A 12,528-nucleotide genomic window follows, 5' to 3' on the forward strand; every position below is an offset into this window, starting at 1 on the left:
GGCGCTCTGAAGCAAGCTAAAGGGACGGTTTCCGAGTACACTAACGCTTTTAAAATTCTGTCCCAGGAAACGGGTTACAATGACGCCACCCTGATGTTTATGTACCGGAGTGGATTAAATGCTGAAATCCTGGATGAGTTGGCCAGGACCTCCCCCCCCGCTGACCTACCAGGGCTCATCCGGCTATGCCTACAGATAGATCACCGGATGGAAGGAAGGCGCCTGGAAAGGAAGCAGGAGGTCCCGAGATACTCAGCCTTGGCATCTCGCAGCAAGACCCTTCCCACTGCAGGGATGGCAGGTAATGCAACTGAGGGACAGGGAGGGGCTAGACCAAGACTGTCGGAAGAAGATAAGGAAAGACGATGCCGGGAACGTTTATGCTTTTATTGTTCAAAGCCGGGCCATGTGGCCAGAGACTGTGGACTGAAAGGGGGGAAAGCCGAGCCGTCGGGAAACTAGAACACCCAGTCCACCTGCAGGCCGGTGGACTGGGGGCAGCGTTGTACAAAGGCCCCCCAACGATCCAACCTCCCTCAAAAGGGGTGTTGGTCTTTCCTATTTGGATTACAACTTCCAGAGGAGTGGTGTTTAATTCCACTGCCTTAATTGACAGTGGAGCCTCCACAAATTTTATTGATGCAAAGCTAGTCAAGCGTCATGGAATTTCCCAGTGGAAACTGGACGCTCCCCTAGCTGTGGAGACCATCGATGGGAGACCCCTGAAGTCAGGAGGGGTGACACAAGCCACGGAAGAAGTGAAACTTCAAATCCCTGGGCATGAAGAGTTCATTGCGCTATACGTGTCAGATCTCTCGAACTTTGAGGTGATTCTGGGAATGCCCTGGCTAGCAAAGCATGAACCCAAAATAAGTTGGAAGGAGGCGGTGGTGTGGTTCACCTCTCAGTATTGCCAGGAGAACTGTCAACCTGAAGGAATCAAGAACACCTTAGCGGGGGCAGTGCAAGAGATCGAGCAAGTGACCCTGCCGCCGAAGTATGAAGAATTCAAAGATGTGTTTGATGAAAAAGAGGCAGAGACTTTACCCCCCCCACCGCCCTTACGACTGTGCGATTGATCTCGTGCCAGGAGCCAGCATCTCATCGGGGAGAATCTACTCTCTCACAGAGATTGAGAGGGAGGCCCCGAAGGAATTCCTGGATAAAAACCTGAGGCGAGGATTCATACGCCCCTCACAGTCCCCTGCTGGAGCGCCACTATTGTTTGTGAAAAAGAAGGGGGGGAACTCAGACCTTGTAACGACTATCGCGCATTGAACCAGATCACCATCCCCAACAGCTACCCGCTGCCCCTGATCTCAGAGTTGCTGGATCGACTGCACTCCGCAAAAATCTTCATGAAGCTGGATTTGAGAGGAGCATACAATCTCATCAGAATGAAAGAGGGAGATGAATGGAAAACAGGATTCTTGACCGCTTATGGACAGTATGAATACCTGGTCATGCCGTTCGGGCTTTGTGGGAGCCCAGGCGTGTTTCAAAAGTTCATGAACGACGTGTTTAGAGACTTGTTGGACATGTATGTATTCTGTTACTTAGATGATATCCTGGTGTTCTCAAAGAACCAGGAAGACCACGACCAGCATGTGAAAACGGTGTTGAAGAGACTGACAGAAAATCACCTGTATGCTAAGTTAGAGAAATGTGGATTTGACCTCAAGTCTCTAGACTTCCTTGGATATCGAATCTCAGCGGAAGGCGTGGAGATGGACCCAGGGAAAGTGAGCTGTATATTGGACTGGGGCCAACCTGTCACCAAAAAGGATGTACAATGGTTTTTAGGGTTTGCCAATTATTACAGAAAGTTCATTCCAGGGTTTTCCAAATTAACAGCTCCTCTGACTGACTGTTTAAAGGGGAAGAAGAAGTTTCAATGGACAGAGAACGCCACCGAGGCCTTTGAGGAGCTGAAGTAAAGGTTTGCTACCAAGCCCATTCTGCGCTTTGCTGATCCGAACCGCCCTTTCGTCGTGGAAGCAGACGCTTCGGATTTTGCCATCGGGGGGGTCCTTCTGCAATTAGACCAAGAAGGGAAGGAGCTGCACCCCTGCGCGTACTTCTCTCGGAAGTTAAAGCCCGCAGAGAAGAACTACACGGTATGGGAGAAGGAACTGCTGGCCATCAAGGATTCTTTTGAAAACTGGAGACAATACCTAGAGGGGGCCTCTCATCAGATTGAAGTGCGCTCCGACCACAAGAATCTTGAAAGCCTCCAAACAGCCAGAAAGCTGCACCAGAGACAAATAAGATGGTCCCAGTTCTTCACTAGGTTTAACTTCAAGATTACGTACCATGCCCAAGCCAAAAACCAGAGAGCGGATGCCTTATCCAGACATCCACAATACAAAGAAAGTGAATCCGAGGACCAGCCTCAGTACGTGATCCCGCCAGAGAAATTAACGTTGGGATCATGCCAGCCTTCATGGGAAGAGGAACTCAAAAAGGCACAACAAGAAGATGCAGACAAGCTAAAATATCGGCAGGAGACGGGACAAGGTCAAGACTCAGAAGTAACCTTTCACTGGAGAAATGGACTGTTATGGTTCAAAACAGCCAGATATGTGCCAGAAGGGGAATTAAGGCTCAGAATCCTACGCCAGTGTCATGATTCCATCACAGAGGGACACTTTGGGATTTACAAGACCATTCAGAACGTGGCCAAGGACTTCTGGTGGCCTAAAATGCATCGGGATATTGAGAGCTATGTAAAGTCCTGCTCTGTCTTTCTGCTGACAAAAACACAAACAAGAAAACCAGCAGGACTGTTACAACCGTTACCTGTCCCACACGAACCCTGGAAGGACCTCTCCATGGATTTTATAACTGATCTACCCAAGTCCCAAGGAATGACAGCCATCTTAGTAGTGGTAGATCTACTTACCAAAATGGCGCATTTTCTTCCTTGTGCAGGGGCCTTAGAGGCTAAAGAAACGGCCAAGTTATTCATAAAAGAAGTCTACCGGCTGCATGGATTGCCAAACAGCGTAGTCTCAGACCGAGGAACTCAGTTCACAGCCAAATTTTGGAGAGCAATGTGGAAACAGTTGCAGACGGAATTAAAACTCTCCTCCGCCCATCACCCCCAGACAGATGGGCAGACGGAACGCTTGAACGCCGTTTTGGAAAGATATTTACGAAGTTATGTGTCCTATCAACAGACTGACTGGGTATCATATTTGCATTTTGCAGAGTTCGCCTACAACAATTCTCTGCACTCCAGCACTCAACAAACCCCGTTCTTCGCTAATTATGGATTCCATCCTAAAGTCTTTCCAAGCAGCTCAGAAGGAATGCTGGTACCGGCAGCTGAGAACTTCCTTAAGGAATTGCAAGCGGCGCAACAGACACTGAAACAGCAGTTAAACGAAGCCAAAACGGAGTACAAGCGAGTTGCTGACCTGCACAGGAAGGAGCCCCCCCCCTTCAACCGGGAGACCAGGTATGGCTGTCCACCCGCTTCCTCCAGATGCCGGGCAAATGTAGAAAATTACAAGACAAGAGGGTGGGTCCTTTCGAAATAGAAACTCAAATTAATCCCGTGGCGTACCGACTGAAGCTACCCGACACGTTTAAAATACATCCTGTGTTTCATCGATCCCTCTTAACGAAAGCCGCCCCTCCCAGTGAGTTGCGGCCAGAGGAGCCTCCCGGAGCTCCACTCCTGGTAAATGAGCAGCATGAGTTTGAAGTTGGGGAAATCTTAGATTCCAGGATCAGACGCCACAAGCTGCAGTTCTTAATCCACTGGAAAGGCTATGGAGTGGCTGACAGATCATGGGAAGATGCAGCTGATGTGCATGCTCCAGATTTGGTAAAACTTTTCCATCAACGTTTTCCCCACCGTCCCAAGCCAGACAGGGGGAGGGGGGCACAGCTTGGGAGGGGGGATGGTGTCGGGAGGCAGAGCTGGTGTCCCGGGGAGTTGGGAGAAGAGGATTCATATGGATGGCAGAGGGGAGGGGGAGGAACTTCCCCCCTTTGGAGTGAAGACGAAACAGAGGAAATGCCAGCGATAGGGTCGCCTAGCAACGGGGAGCCTGAGAGCTTTGAAGTTTCAGAATCCTCCCTGGATATTCTCACGCCTCCCCTTCTTCGAAGCTCAGAGCAAGAGGGGGAAGAGGGAGGGCTGCCCACAGCAGAAAAGCGGCGAGACAGTTTACCAGGCAGTTTACCATCAGCCCCTTCCCTATCCCCCATACTGGAATCGGAAACTTCAGACGAGGAGGGGCCGATGCTTCCCCCCTCACCGCGCACACGTAGACAGCTGAAAAGACAGGAGAGAAGGGGGGGAAGGCGGGCAGTACCTGAGGAGCAGTTAAGGAGGAGCGAAAGGTTGCGCGCCCGTTTGGCCCCTTCTTAAAGAACAGGCGGGAAGCAGCCCCTTGCTCTGTCAACTTTCTCCCAATGCCGCAGGACCTGTATCCCTGTATTGCTTCATGAGAAGACGCAGTCTTTGCTTGGATATTACCCTAATAAAACACGAATTACTTACAACCTCTGGTCTGGTTCCTGAGTCTCATCCTGGGCCTGACAGTATCCTTCTGGGGAGACTCACGGAGTTGGGAGTTGGAGGTACTGCTTGGCAGTGGCTCTGCTCCTACTTGGTGGACCGCCTCCAGAAGGTAGGGCTTGGGGAGCATTGTTCAATACCCTGGACTCTCCATTGTGGAGTCCCGCAGGGATCGGTTCTGTCCCCTATGCTTTTTAACATCTACATGAAGCCGCTGGGTGCTCATCAGGAGTTTTGGAGTGCGTTGTCACCAGTATGCTGATGACATGCAACTCTATTTCTCCTTTTCATCTTCATCAGGTGAGGCTGTTAATGTGCTGAACCGTTGCCTGGCCGTGATAATGGACTGGATGAGAGCTAATAAACTGAGGCTCAATCCTGACAAGACTGAGACGCTGTTGGTGAGTGCCTTCTCCGCCCAGATGGTGGATGTTCAACCTGTTCTGGATGGGGTTACACTCCCCCTGAAAGAACAGCTTCGTAGCTTGGGGGTTCTTTTCGATCCATTCCTGTCTCTCGAGGCTCAGGTGGCCTCGGTGGCATGGAATGTGTTCTACCACCTTCATTTGGTAGCCCAGCTACGCCCCTATCTGGAAAGCGATGACCTCACTTCAGTCGTGCATGCTCTGGTAACCTCTAGATTGGATTACTGCAATGCGCTCTACGTGGGGCTGCCTTTGAAGACAGTTCGGAAACTACAGCTAGTGCAAAACGCAGCTGCTAGACTGTTGACGAGGACCAGGCGGTCCGCACGTATAACACCTGTCCTGGCTCATTTGCACTGGCTACCTATTTGTTTCCGGGCTAAATTCAAAGTGCTAGTTTTGACTTATAAAGCTTTACACGGCGCGGGACCACAATACCTAGCGGAACGCCTCTCCCGATATGAACCTACCCGCTCACTACGTTCAACATCAAAGGCCCTCCTCCGAGTCCCGACCCACAGAGAGGCTCGGAGGGTTGTAACAAGATCCAGGGCCTTTTCAGTAGTGGCCCCCGAATTATGGAACAGTTTCCCCGATGAGGTACGCCTGGCGCCTACACTTTTATCTTTTCGGCGCCAGGTTAAAACCTTTTTATTCTCCCAGGCATTTTAACTTAATTTATTTTTTAGCTTTCAATTTATACCAGGCTGTTTTACTGTTTAATATGTATGCTTTTTACTGACCTTTGTAATTTTATTGTATTTTACTCTATGTTGTGCACCGCCCTGAGAGCCTTTTGGCTGTGGGCGGTATAGAAATCGAAATAAATAAATAAATAAATAAATAAATTTCAGACTAAGGGCCAGATTGGAATCGCCCAACCTTTCACACGATACGTTCTAATTGTGGATGATAACACAAAAAACCCACACTCCCCCCCAAAAGAAAAAATGCATGTACCTCCCCCCCTTGTCACAATCGCACACACATTCACAAGCCACTCTCTCCTCTCACACAGGCACATAATATGCATGCATGTGCTAACACACAACAGGCAGGTACACAAACAAGCAGAATTTCCACGCTTCTCTACTCCAGTTTTGGGGTGATGGTGGCTGGAAAGATCACTCTGCTTGCTCTTTAGAGATGATATTAAAAGAGCCACAGTGGTGTAGTCATTAGAGCGCTGGACTGGGAGAGCAGGGTTCAAATCCTCACTTAGCCATTAAGCTCACTGTGTGATCTTGGGCCAGTCACTGTCTATCAGCCTAACCTACCTTACAGGGTTGTTATGAGGTAAAAATTGGGAAGGGGAGAACCATGTTTGTATGCCACCTTGAGCTCCTTGGAGGAAAGGTGGGCTATAATTGTAACAATAAGAATAATAATAAATAAAGAGCAGGCAGAGATATTTTATTTCCTCATATTTGTGCTAAGCACCACTGTATTAAGAACTGAGATAAACCCTCGGTCTGCTCCTTATGAGTAAAAGGCAGTATTTCCACTCACACCTACTCCACTTTTACTGTTAAAGAGCAGGCAAAGGGCTAAGCTCTGATCTTAGCGCAGTGGTGTGTAGTGCTGGAACTGGAGATCAGAACCTCTCTCTGCTGCCTTTTTCTCAGAAAGAGGGTTTATGGGTGTGGTTGCCCAAACAGTCTCGTGGGTAAAATGAAGAGGCCTGGTGGGCCTAATTAGGCCTACAGGCTGGAAGTTCCCCACCACTGCCCCAATGTATCCAGGCTCAAATTAAGTTCTGGCCATAAATTTTATTACTGACAACATGATACTGCAGACTTCTGAAATTAATTGTATCTTTCATTTAAGTCCCTTCTGCCTTATTAAGAATGTTGTGCGTCTTAAAAGCATCTTCCATTAAATTATTAGGAAATCCAGTCTTCACTATTTCAAATAAGAAACTCTACCTATAAATCATTTGTGGGGGAGCTTTGTTGAGGCTCACATTCCATTGGGGGAAGTTGCTACATACTAGTAGTGGGTGGGGCCAAGACCAAAACAGGGTGGGGCCAGAGCAAACCTCCACCCATTCACACATTTCTCCCATTCACAGAGAACCATCTACCTACACGTTTTACTTAATATTTCATCAGATGTTAGTAAACTTTTCAGCTTTACAGAATTACTTTTGCTTGTGGTACATGTGATGGTAGAAGCCCTTTTTCGTGGAAGAGCCCAGTCATATATAAAGAGGCAGGTGAGTCCTGCTTTTAAGAGCAACAGGTGGCATGCAAGTGAGGAGACCTTCCGTCCTCCCATAGCTTACCTAACCACTGTGCGAGCACTTTTCATATCACCAGGCTCACTTCTAGTATCAGAGCCTAGCAGAGATGGGGGAGGGGAAACAGCTTAAGAAATTACTTTTGCAGGGTTAGTTAGGAAAGAAAGGAAGGAACTCCTCTCACAAGAGCAGTCCTTTTGCTCTTAAAATTGAGCTCCTAACCTTCCCCTCTTGTATACAGAATCAGGTTATAGCTAGGTATTTTAAAAAACAAAACATAGACCTGGCACTGTCATGTATAGTTTGAGCCTCAATAGCAAAGCACACTTAATTACAGACTCTGAAGTACACTTCAGCATTTGATATAACATTCCAAAATGGAAAAATTCTAACCTGTAATTCTGAGAAGTAAAAACAGTTTTCATGCAAATAGACTGTCTGTGCAGAGATAATCTTACTTTAAAAAAATACCATGAATTGGTATTGCTACTTTATTAACTAGGTCAAATTACTGCATGCAAATTGCAATTAAAAACATACACATGTATATACATATCTCACTTAGAGTGTGAAAACTGGAGAGAGAAGCACACATCATATCTATATCATCTATATCTGTTACAAACATACTATTTCTCTCTACAGACCTGGAAGATGTTGGAGAGGTCTCGAAGGTTGAAAATATAATGGAATTTAATGGCTGTGGGGAGAAAGTTCTGAACCATTGTCTGGTGAAGCCATATTGCTGCTTGGATCATGGCAGGTCCATGTTTTAACACTGATGGATTAAAACCAAGCCGCTGAAAATGTAAATCAAGGATCTTGCTATAGATAGTCCTCAGAGCATCAACAGATGGGAAGTTCATTGCAAACACTGCAAAGTGTCTCTAAAACATGAGGAAAATGCATATGTTTCAGCAATCTGTAAGACAGTTACCAATGATATATTGCGGACTGTGATGTTCCTGTATGTTAATATAATGTATATATGGTAAGTGCAGGTTTATTATAGGAAATATGGTAAGTGGAGTGAGTGAGAAGAGGGAGTACACGGGCTGTAGAATGTTGGATGATGATTGGCTGTGGGTTTGAATGGCTGAAGGTATAAATGAGAGGATGACAGTTGAGTCTGGGTGGTGTTTGGTGGATGTTGAAGGTGGTGTTTGGTGGATGGTGGATGTTGAAGGTTGTTGTAGAGAGATTGGATTAGGAGTTCTGAGGCAAATATTAAGAAGTAAGAACATAAAAGAATCATATATGAAACCATACGCTTGTCAACAATATATATATAAGTAATCTTGTTATTCCTAGTGTGAACAATAAACATTTTCTTGGTTTACTTAAAAGCCTGATTCCTTAGCTGGAGTGTACAGACCAGGGGGGAAGGCAGGGAAACCAAGGCTGGAGAAGAAATTGTATCTAATGGTGGCAGCGGTAAAGGAGGAGATATTGTATCAGCATTCAGTACCACAGAACAACCCAGAGCTGTGAGCTTCATGGGCAAGAGGCTTCAGGGGGGTTGGGAATTACTGATACACACAGACACAAGGTATCATATAGCCAGGAAGAGACTAAGGCACAGTCTAGAGGCTATATTGAGTACTCAGAGTGTTGGGTAGTGTGGCCTAGCAGAGGGATCTTTTGAGATCTGTGCTAGAGCAGAGAGAGGTAAAAATAAACACAACGATCCTGACTGCTGGTAGCCACGAGTGAGATCCTCACAGGTGGTGCCAGGGGAAGGACGTCACACGGACATATTTGTGAATAACTGAAGATGTGAAAAAACGTAGCGTATAACTACGTTATGTTAACTAAAGGTATAACTACGCATTTGGCACAAGTATCGTTATACCAATTATTTTTCAAATCAGTATAAAAACTATTGTCAAGGAACAAGTTTCAAAAGCTTGGGAAGTCCACTGTGAATTTTTTGCAAAAGACATTTGGTCTTACCATGACACAGTTTTTCTCAGTGTATGTCCAAAGATGATATCAGGTGGGGTAGCTAGCTCCACCTTGCGGTTGAAGGCAGAAGAGCACTGTTGAATTTTGTAGGCACCTCCCACTCTGTGCAGCTCCTTGCCTCAGTTTTCAATGACAAGCCAATCAATGAGGAAGGAACGATGGGAATCACACTCACAGGATGAAAGACAACAGCACTCATACACTCACTGCAAGAGGCTTATTGTGTGGTAATGCAGCCTAGACCTCCTAGGGAGTGGCCCTGATCATCTTTGGACATGCACAGAGAAAAACCGCTTCACGGTAAGACCAAATGTCTTTTCTCTTGTGCATGTAAAGATGATATCAGGGGGGACATACCAAAGCTGACCCATGTAGAATGGGAACCTTGCTGGGCTGAAAATACTAGTGATCCGAGAGGACGTGCTGTAGCACTCTCCTCCCAAAGGTTGCTTCAGCGGATGCATAGGTGTCTATTTTGTAACGTTTAATAAATGTTTTAGGAGTGGCTCTACAAATCTCCACTGGAGAGGCATTGAGTGAAAATGCTGCTGACGTGGATGCTGCTCTCGTAGAGTGGGCAACTATTCTGGCCGGATGGGCCAGTCACAGTGAAGCGTATGCCAAGGTAATATATGCTTTAATCCACCTGGCTAGTGTAGAGGTAGAGGCCTTATTCCCCAGTGAGGCTGGGTGAAACGACACAAACTATCTGTCTTGCGTATTGATTTTGTTTTAGAAATATACACCTTAAGGGCTCTCCTCACGTCAAGTGAGTGCCATGCCTTTTCTATGGGATGAACTGGATTAGGACAGAAGGAGGAATGTATCAGCTCTTGTTGACAGTGAAAGATAGACAAAGCTTTAGGACGGAAGGAAGGAACTGTGCAGGGAACTACTCTATTGTTATGGAACACACAGAATTGTCTATCCACAGATAGGGCTTTCAGCTCTGACACTCTACGGGCCGAAGTGATGGCCATGAGAAACAAGACCTTAAAGGATAGCAAATGAAGAGAAATGTGATTTAAGGGTTCAAACAGGGGCTTTTGTAGTGCCATTAGCAATTTGTACAGGTCCTAAGTTGGGTATTGGTGAACAGTAGGTGGCGCCGAAATATTTGGCCCTCGAAGGAAACACTTGAGGAAGGGATGAGATCCCAGTGGATTGTCTGGAGATTTGGAGAGGATGACAGATAATGCCGAAGCCTGGTGCCTCAGGGTGTTTGGTCTGAGACCCAATGATAGACCATCCTGAAGGAACGTTAGTATCTCATTGATACCCACTTTCCAAGGTCGTATACCTTTTTTCTGTGACCAGGCTGAGAAGGCCTTCCAAGTGCCCTTATATACTCTGATGGTTGAAGGACATCTAGAGGCCATCATTGTTTCCAGCACCTGTCAAGACTTGACTTGACTTGACTTGACCATCATTGTTTCCAGCACCTGGGGCAGAATGCCTTTCTTTAATAACCGTCTCCTCTCAAACTCCAGACATGAAGGGCCAACCAGCCTAGATCTGGGTGGAGAAGCTGTCCTTGGGAGAACAGGTCCTCCCTTAGGGGAATCTGCCATGGGGGTTCAACTGATAGGTCAAGGAGTTCCAGAAACCAAGGTCTCCTTGGTCACCAGGGAGCTACTAGGAGAACTGTCACCCCTTTCGGTTCGGATCTTCTGAATTACTCTGGGAATGATCGAAAGGGGCAGAAAGGTGTACAATTGGCCTAGGGGCCATTGGGATGTCAAGGCATCTATTCCTTCCACCTCTGGAGACACATACCTGGTGAAGAATCTCTTCACCTGGCAGTTGTGCTGGGTGGCGAACAGGTCCACTTTGACTCTGCTGAAGCGAGACACTATCTCCTGATACACCCTTGGGTGAAGCTTCCATTCTCCCTGGTTCATTTTCTGACGACTCAGCCAATCTGCTTGGTCGTTGTCCTCCCCCCTGGGATGCTCTGCGAGAATGGAGTCCATGTTCTTCTCTGTCCACTGGAACAGAAGAGAAGCTTCCTTCTGAAGGAGAGAGGAGCATGTTCCTCCCTGACGGTTCAAGTTTGATTTGGCTGATACTGACCAGGATAGCCCCCAACTGTATGTACACCGCGAAGTGCCTCAGGGCAAGGCGAATTGCCCAAAGTTCCAGAAGATTGATAGGCAGTGTAGATTCCTGTGACATCCATACTCCTTGAACTATTAGGCCATCGCAGATGGCTCCCCAGCCTGTTAGGCTGGCGTCTGATGTGATCAGAGAACGAGAGGGATCCTGAAACAGAACTCCTTTCAGCAAATTGGGTTCATGAATCCACCAAAGGAGAGACTGACAGACCCATGATGACATGGATGCTCTGCAGTGATGCCTGGCTGCAATGTCATTTTGGAAGGGTAGAAGCGCCCACTGGAAGGTGCGGAGTGATGATGTGCCCAAGGTGTAGTTTGGAAGGTGGAGACCATCAGCCCTAGAACTGCTGCCATTTGCATTATATCCACTGAGCTGGAAGAGATAAGACTTAACACTGCATTGTGTATCTTGTTGACTCTTGTGCTAGCCTCAGAATTCCCTGCTGTGACTCTGTTGTGGCTCCCAGGTGTATAATGTGGTAGGATGGAGATAACTAGCTCTTCGCTTGGTTGATCAGAAACCCATGGTCCTTCAGGCAGGCCAAGGTGACATGTAGATCTTCTCAGGCCTTGTGTAATGCTGGGGAGCGAACTGGGAAGTCATCCAAGTAGGGAAAGACATGGACTCCCTGCAACCTGAGGTGTACCACCAGGGCAACCACGATCTTGGTGAATACCCTGGAGGCAGACAACAGGCCAAACGGCATAGCCCTGTACTGGAAGTGATCCTCACCCACCGCAAACCTGAGATAACGCCTGTGAGGTGGGAAGATAGGCATATGGAGGTAGGCCTCCTTCAAGTCAATCAAAGTGAGGAAATCTCCCCTCCTTAAGGCTTCCTTGATAGAAAGTAGGGTTTCCATGCAGAACTTCCGGTACTTTATGGATTCGTTCAGGGGTTTTAGATTGAGTATCGCCCTGAATGAGTTGTCTTTTTTCACAACAGTAAAGAAGATTGAATAATGTCCCCAAAATCTCTCCCCTGTCGGGCCGGGTTCTATGGCCACAAATTGAAGTAGATGAGAAATCACCTGTAAGACTCTTTCCCTTTTGAATGGAGATGCTGACAGGGGGGATGGGATTAATTTCACTGGAGATAGGAAAGTGAATTTCAACCTTAGGCCATACCTGAGAGTGAGAAGCACTGATTGGTCAGATGATGTCTCCATTCACCAGTGAGGAAAGCGTTGGAGACGGCCTCCCACCAGAGGATTGTAGGCATTAGAATTGATGTTTGTTTCCTTGCGACTG

The 12,528-nt window shown here is 47.2% G+C and overlaps 1 protein-coding gene across 2 annotated transcripts in view; it reads right to left on the minus strand.

Moving 5' to 3' along the window:
- DNAH11 (dynein axonemal heavy chain 11) overlaps window positions 1-12,528 on the minus strand; it is a 321,971-nt gene that overhangs the window by 138,826 nt on the left and 170,617 nt on the right. For both annotated transcript variants that reach the window (XM_061586939.1, XM_061586942.1), the window contains one exon: window positions 7,843-8,082. In XM_061586939.1, coding sequence (XP_061442923.1) covers window positions 7,843-8,082 — 240 coding nt within the window. The remainder of the gene's footprint in view (window positions 1-7,842; window positions 8,083-12,528) is intronic.

The sequence above is a fragment of the Rhineura floridana genome, chromosome 10, assembly GCF_030035675.1.
Source record: "Rhineura floridana isolate rRhiFlo1 chromosome 10, rRhiFlo1.hap2, whole genome shotgun sequence".
In the NCBI taxonomy this organism is placed as follows: domain Eukaryota; kingdom Metazoa; phylum Chordata; class Lepidosauria; order Squamata; family Rhineuridae; genus Rhineura; species Rhineura floridana.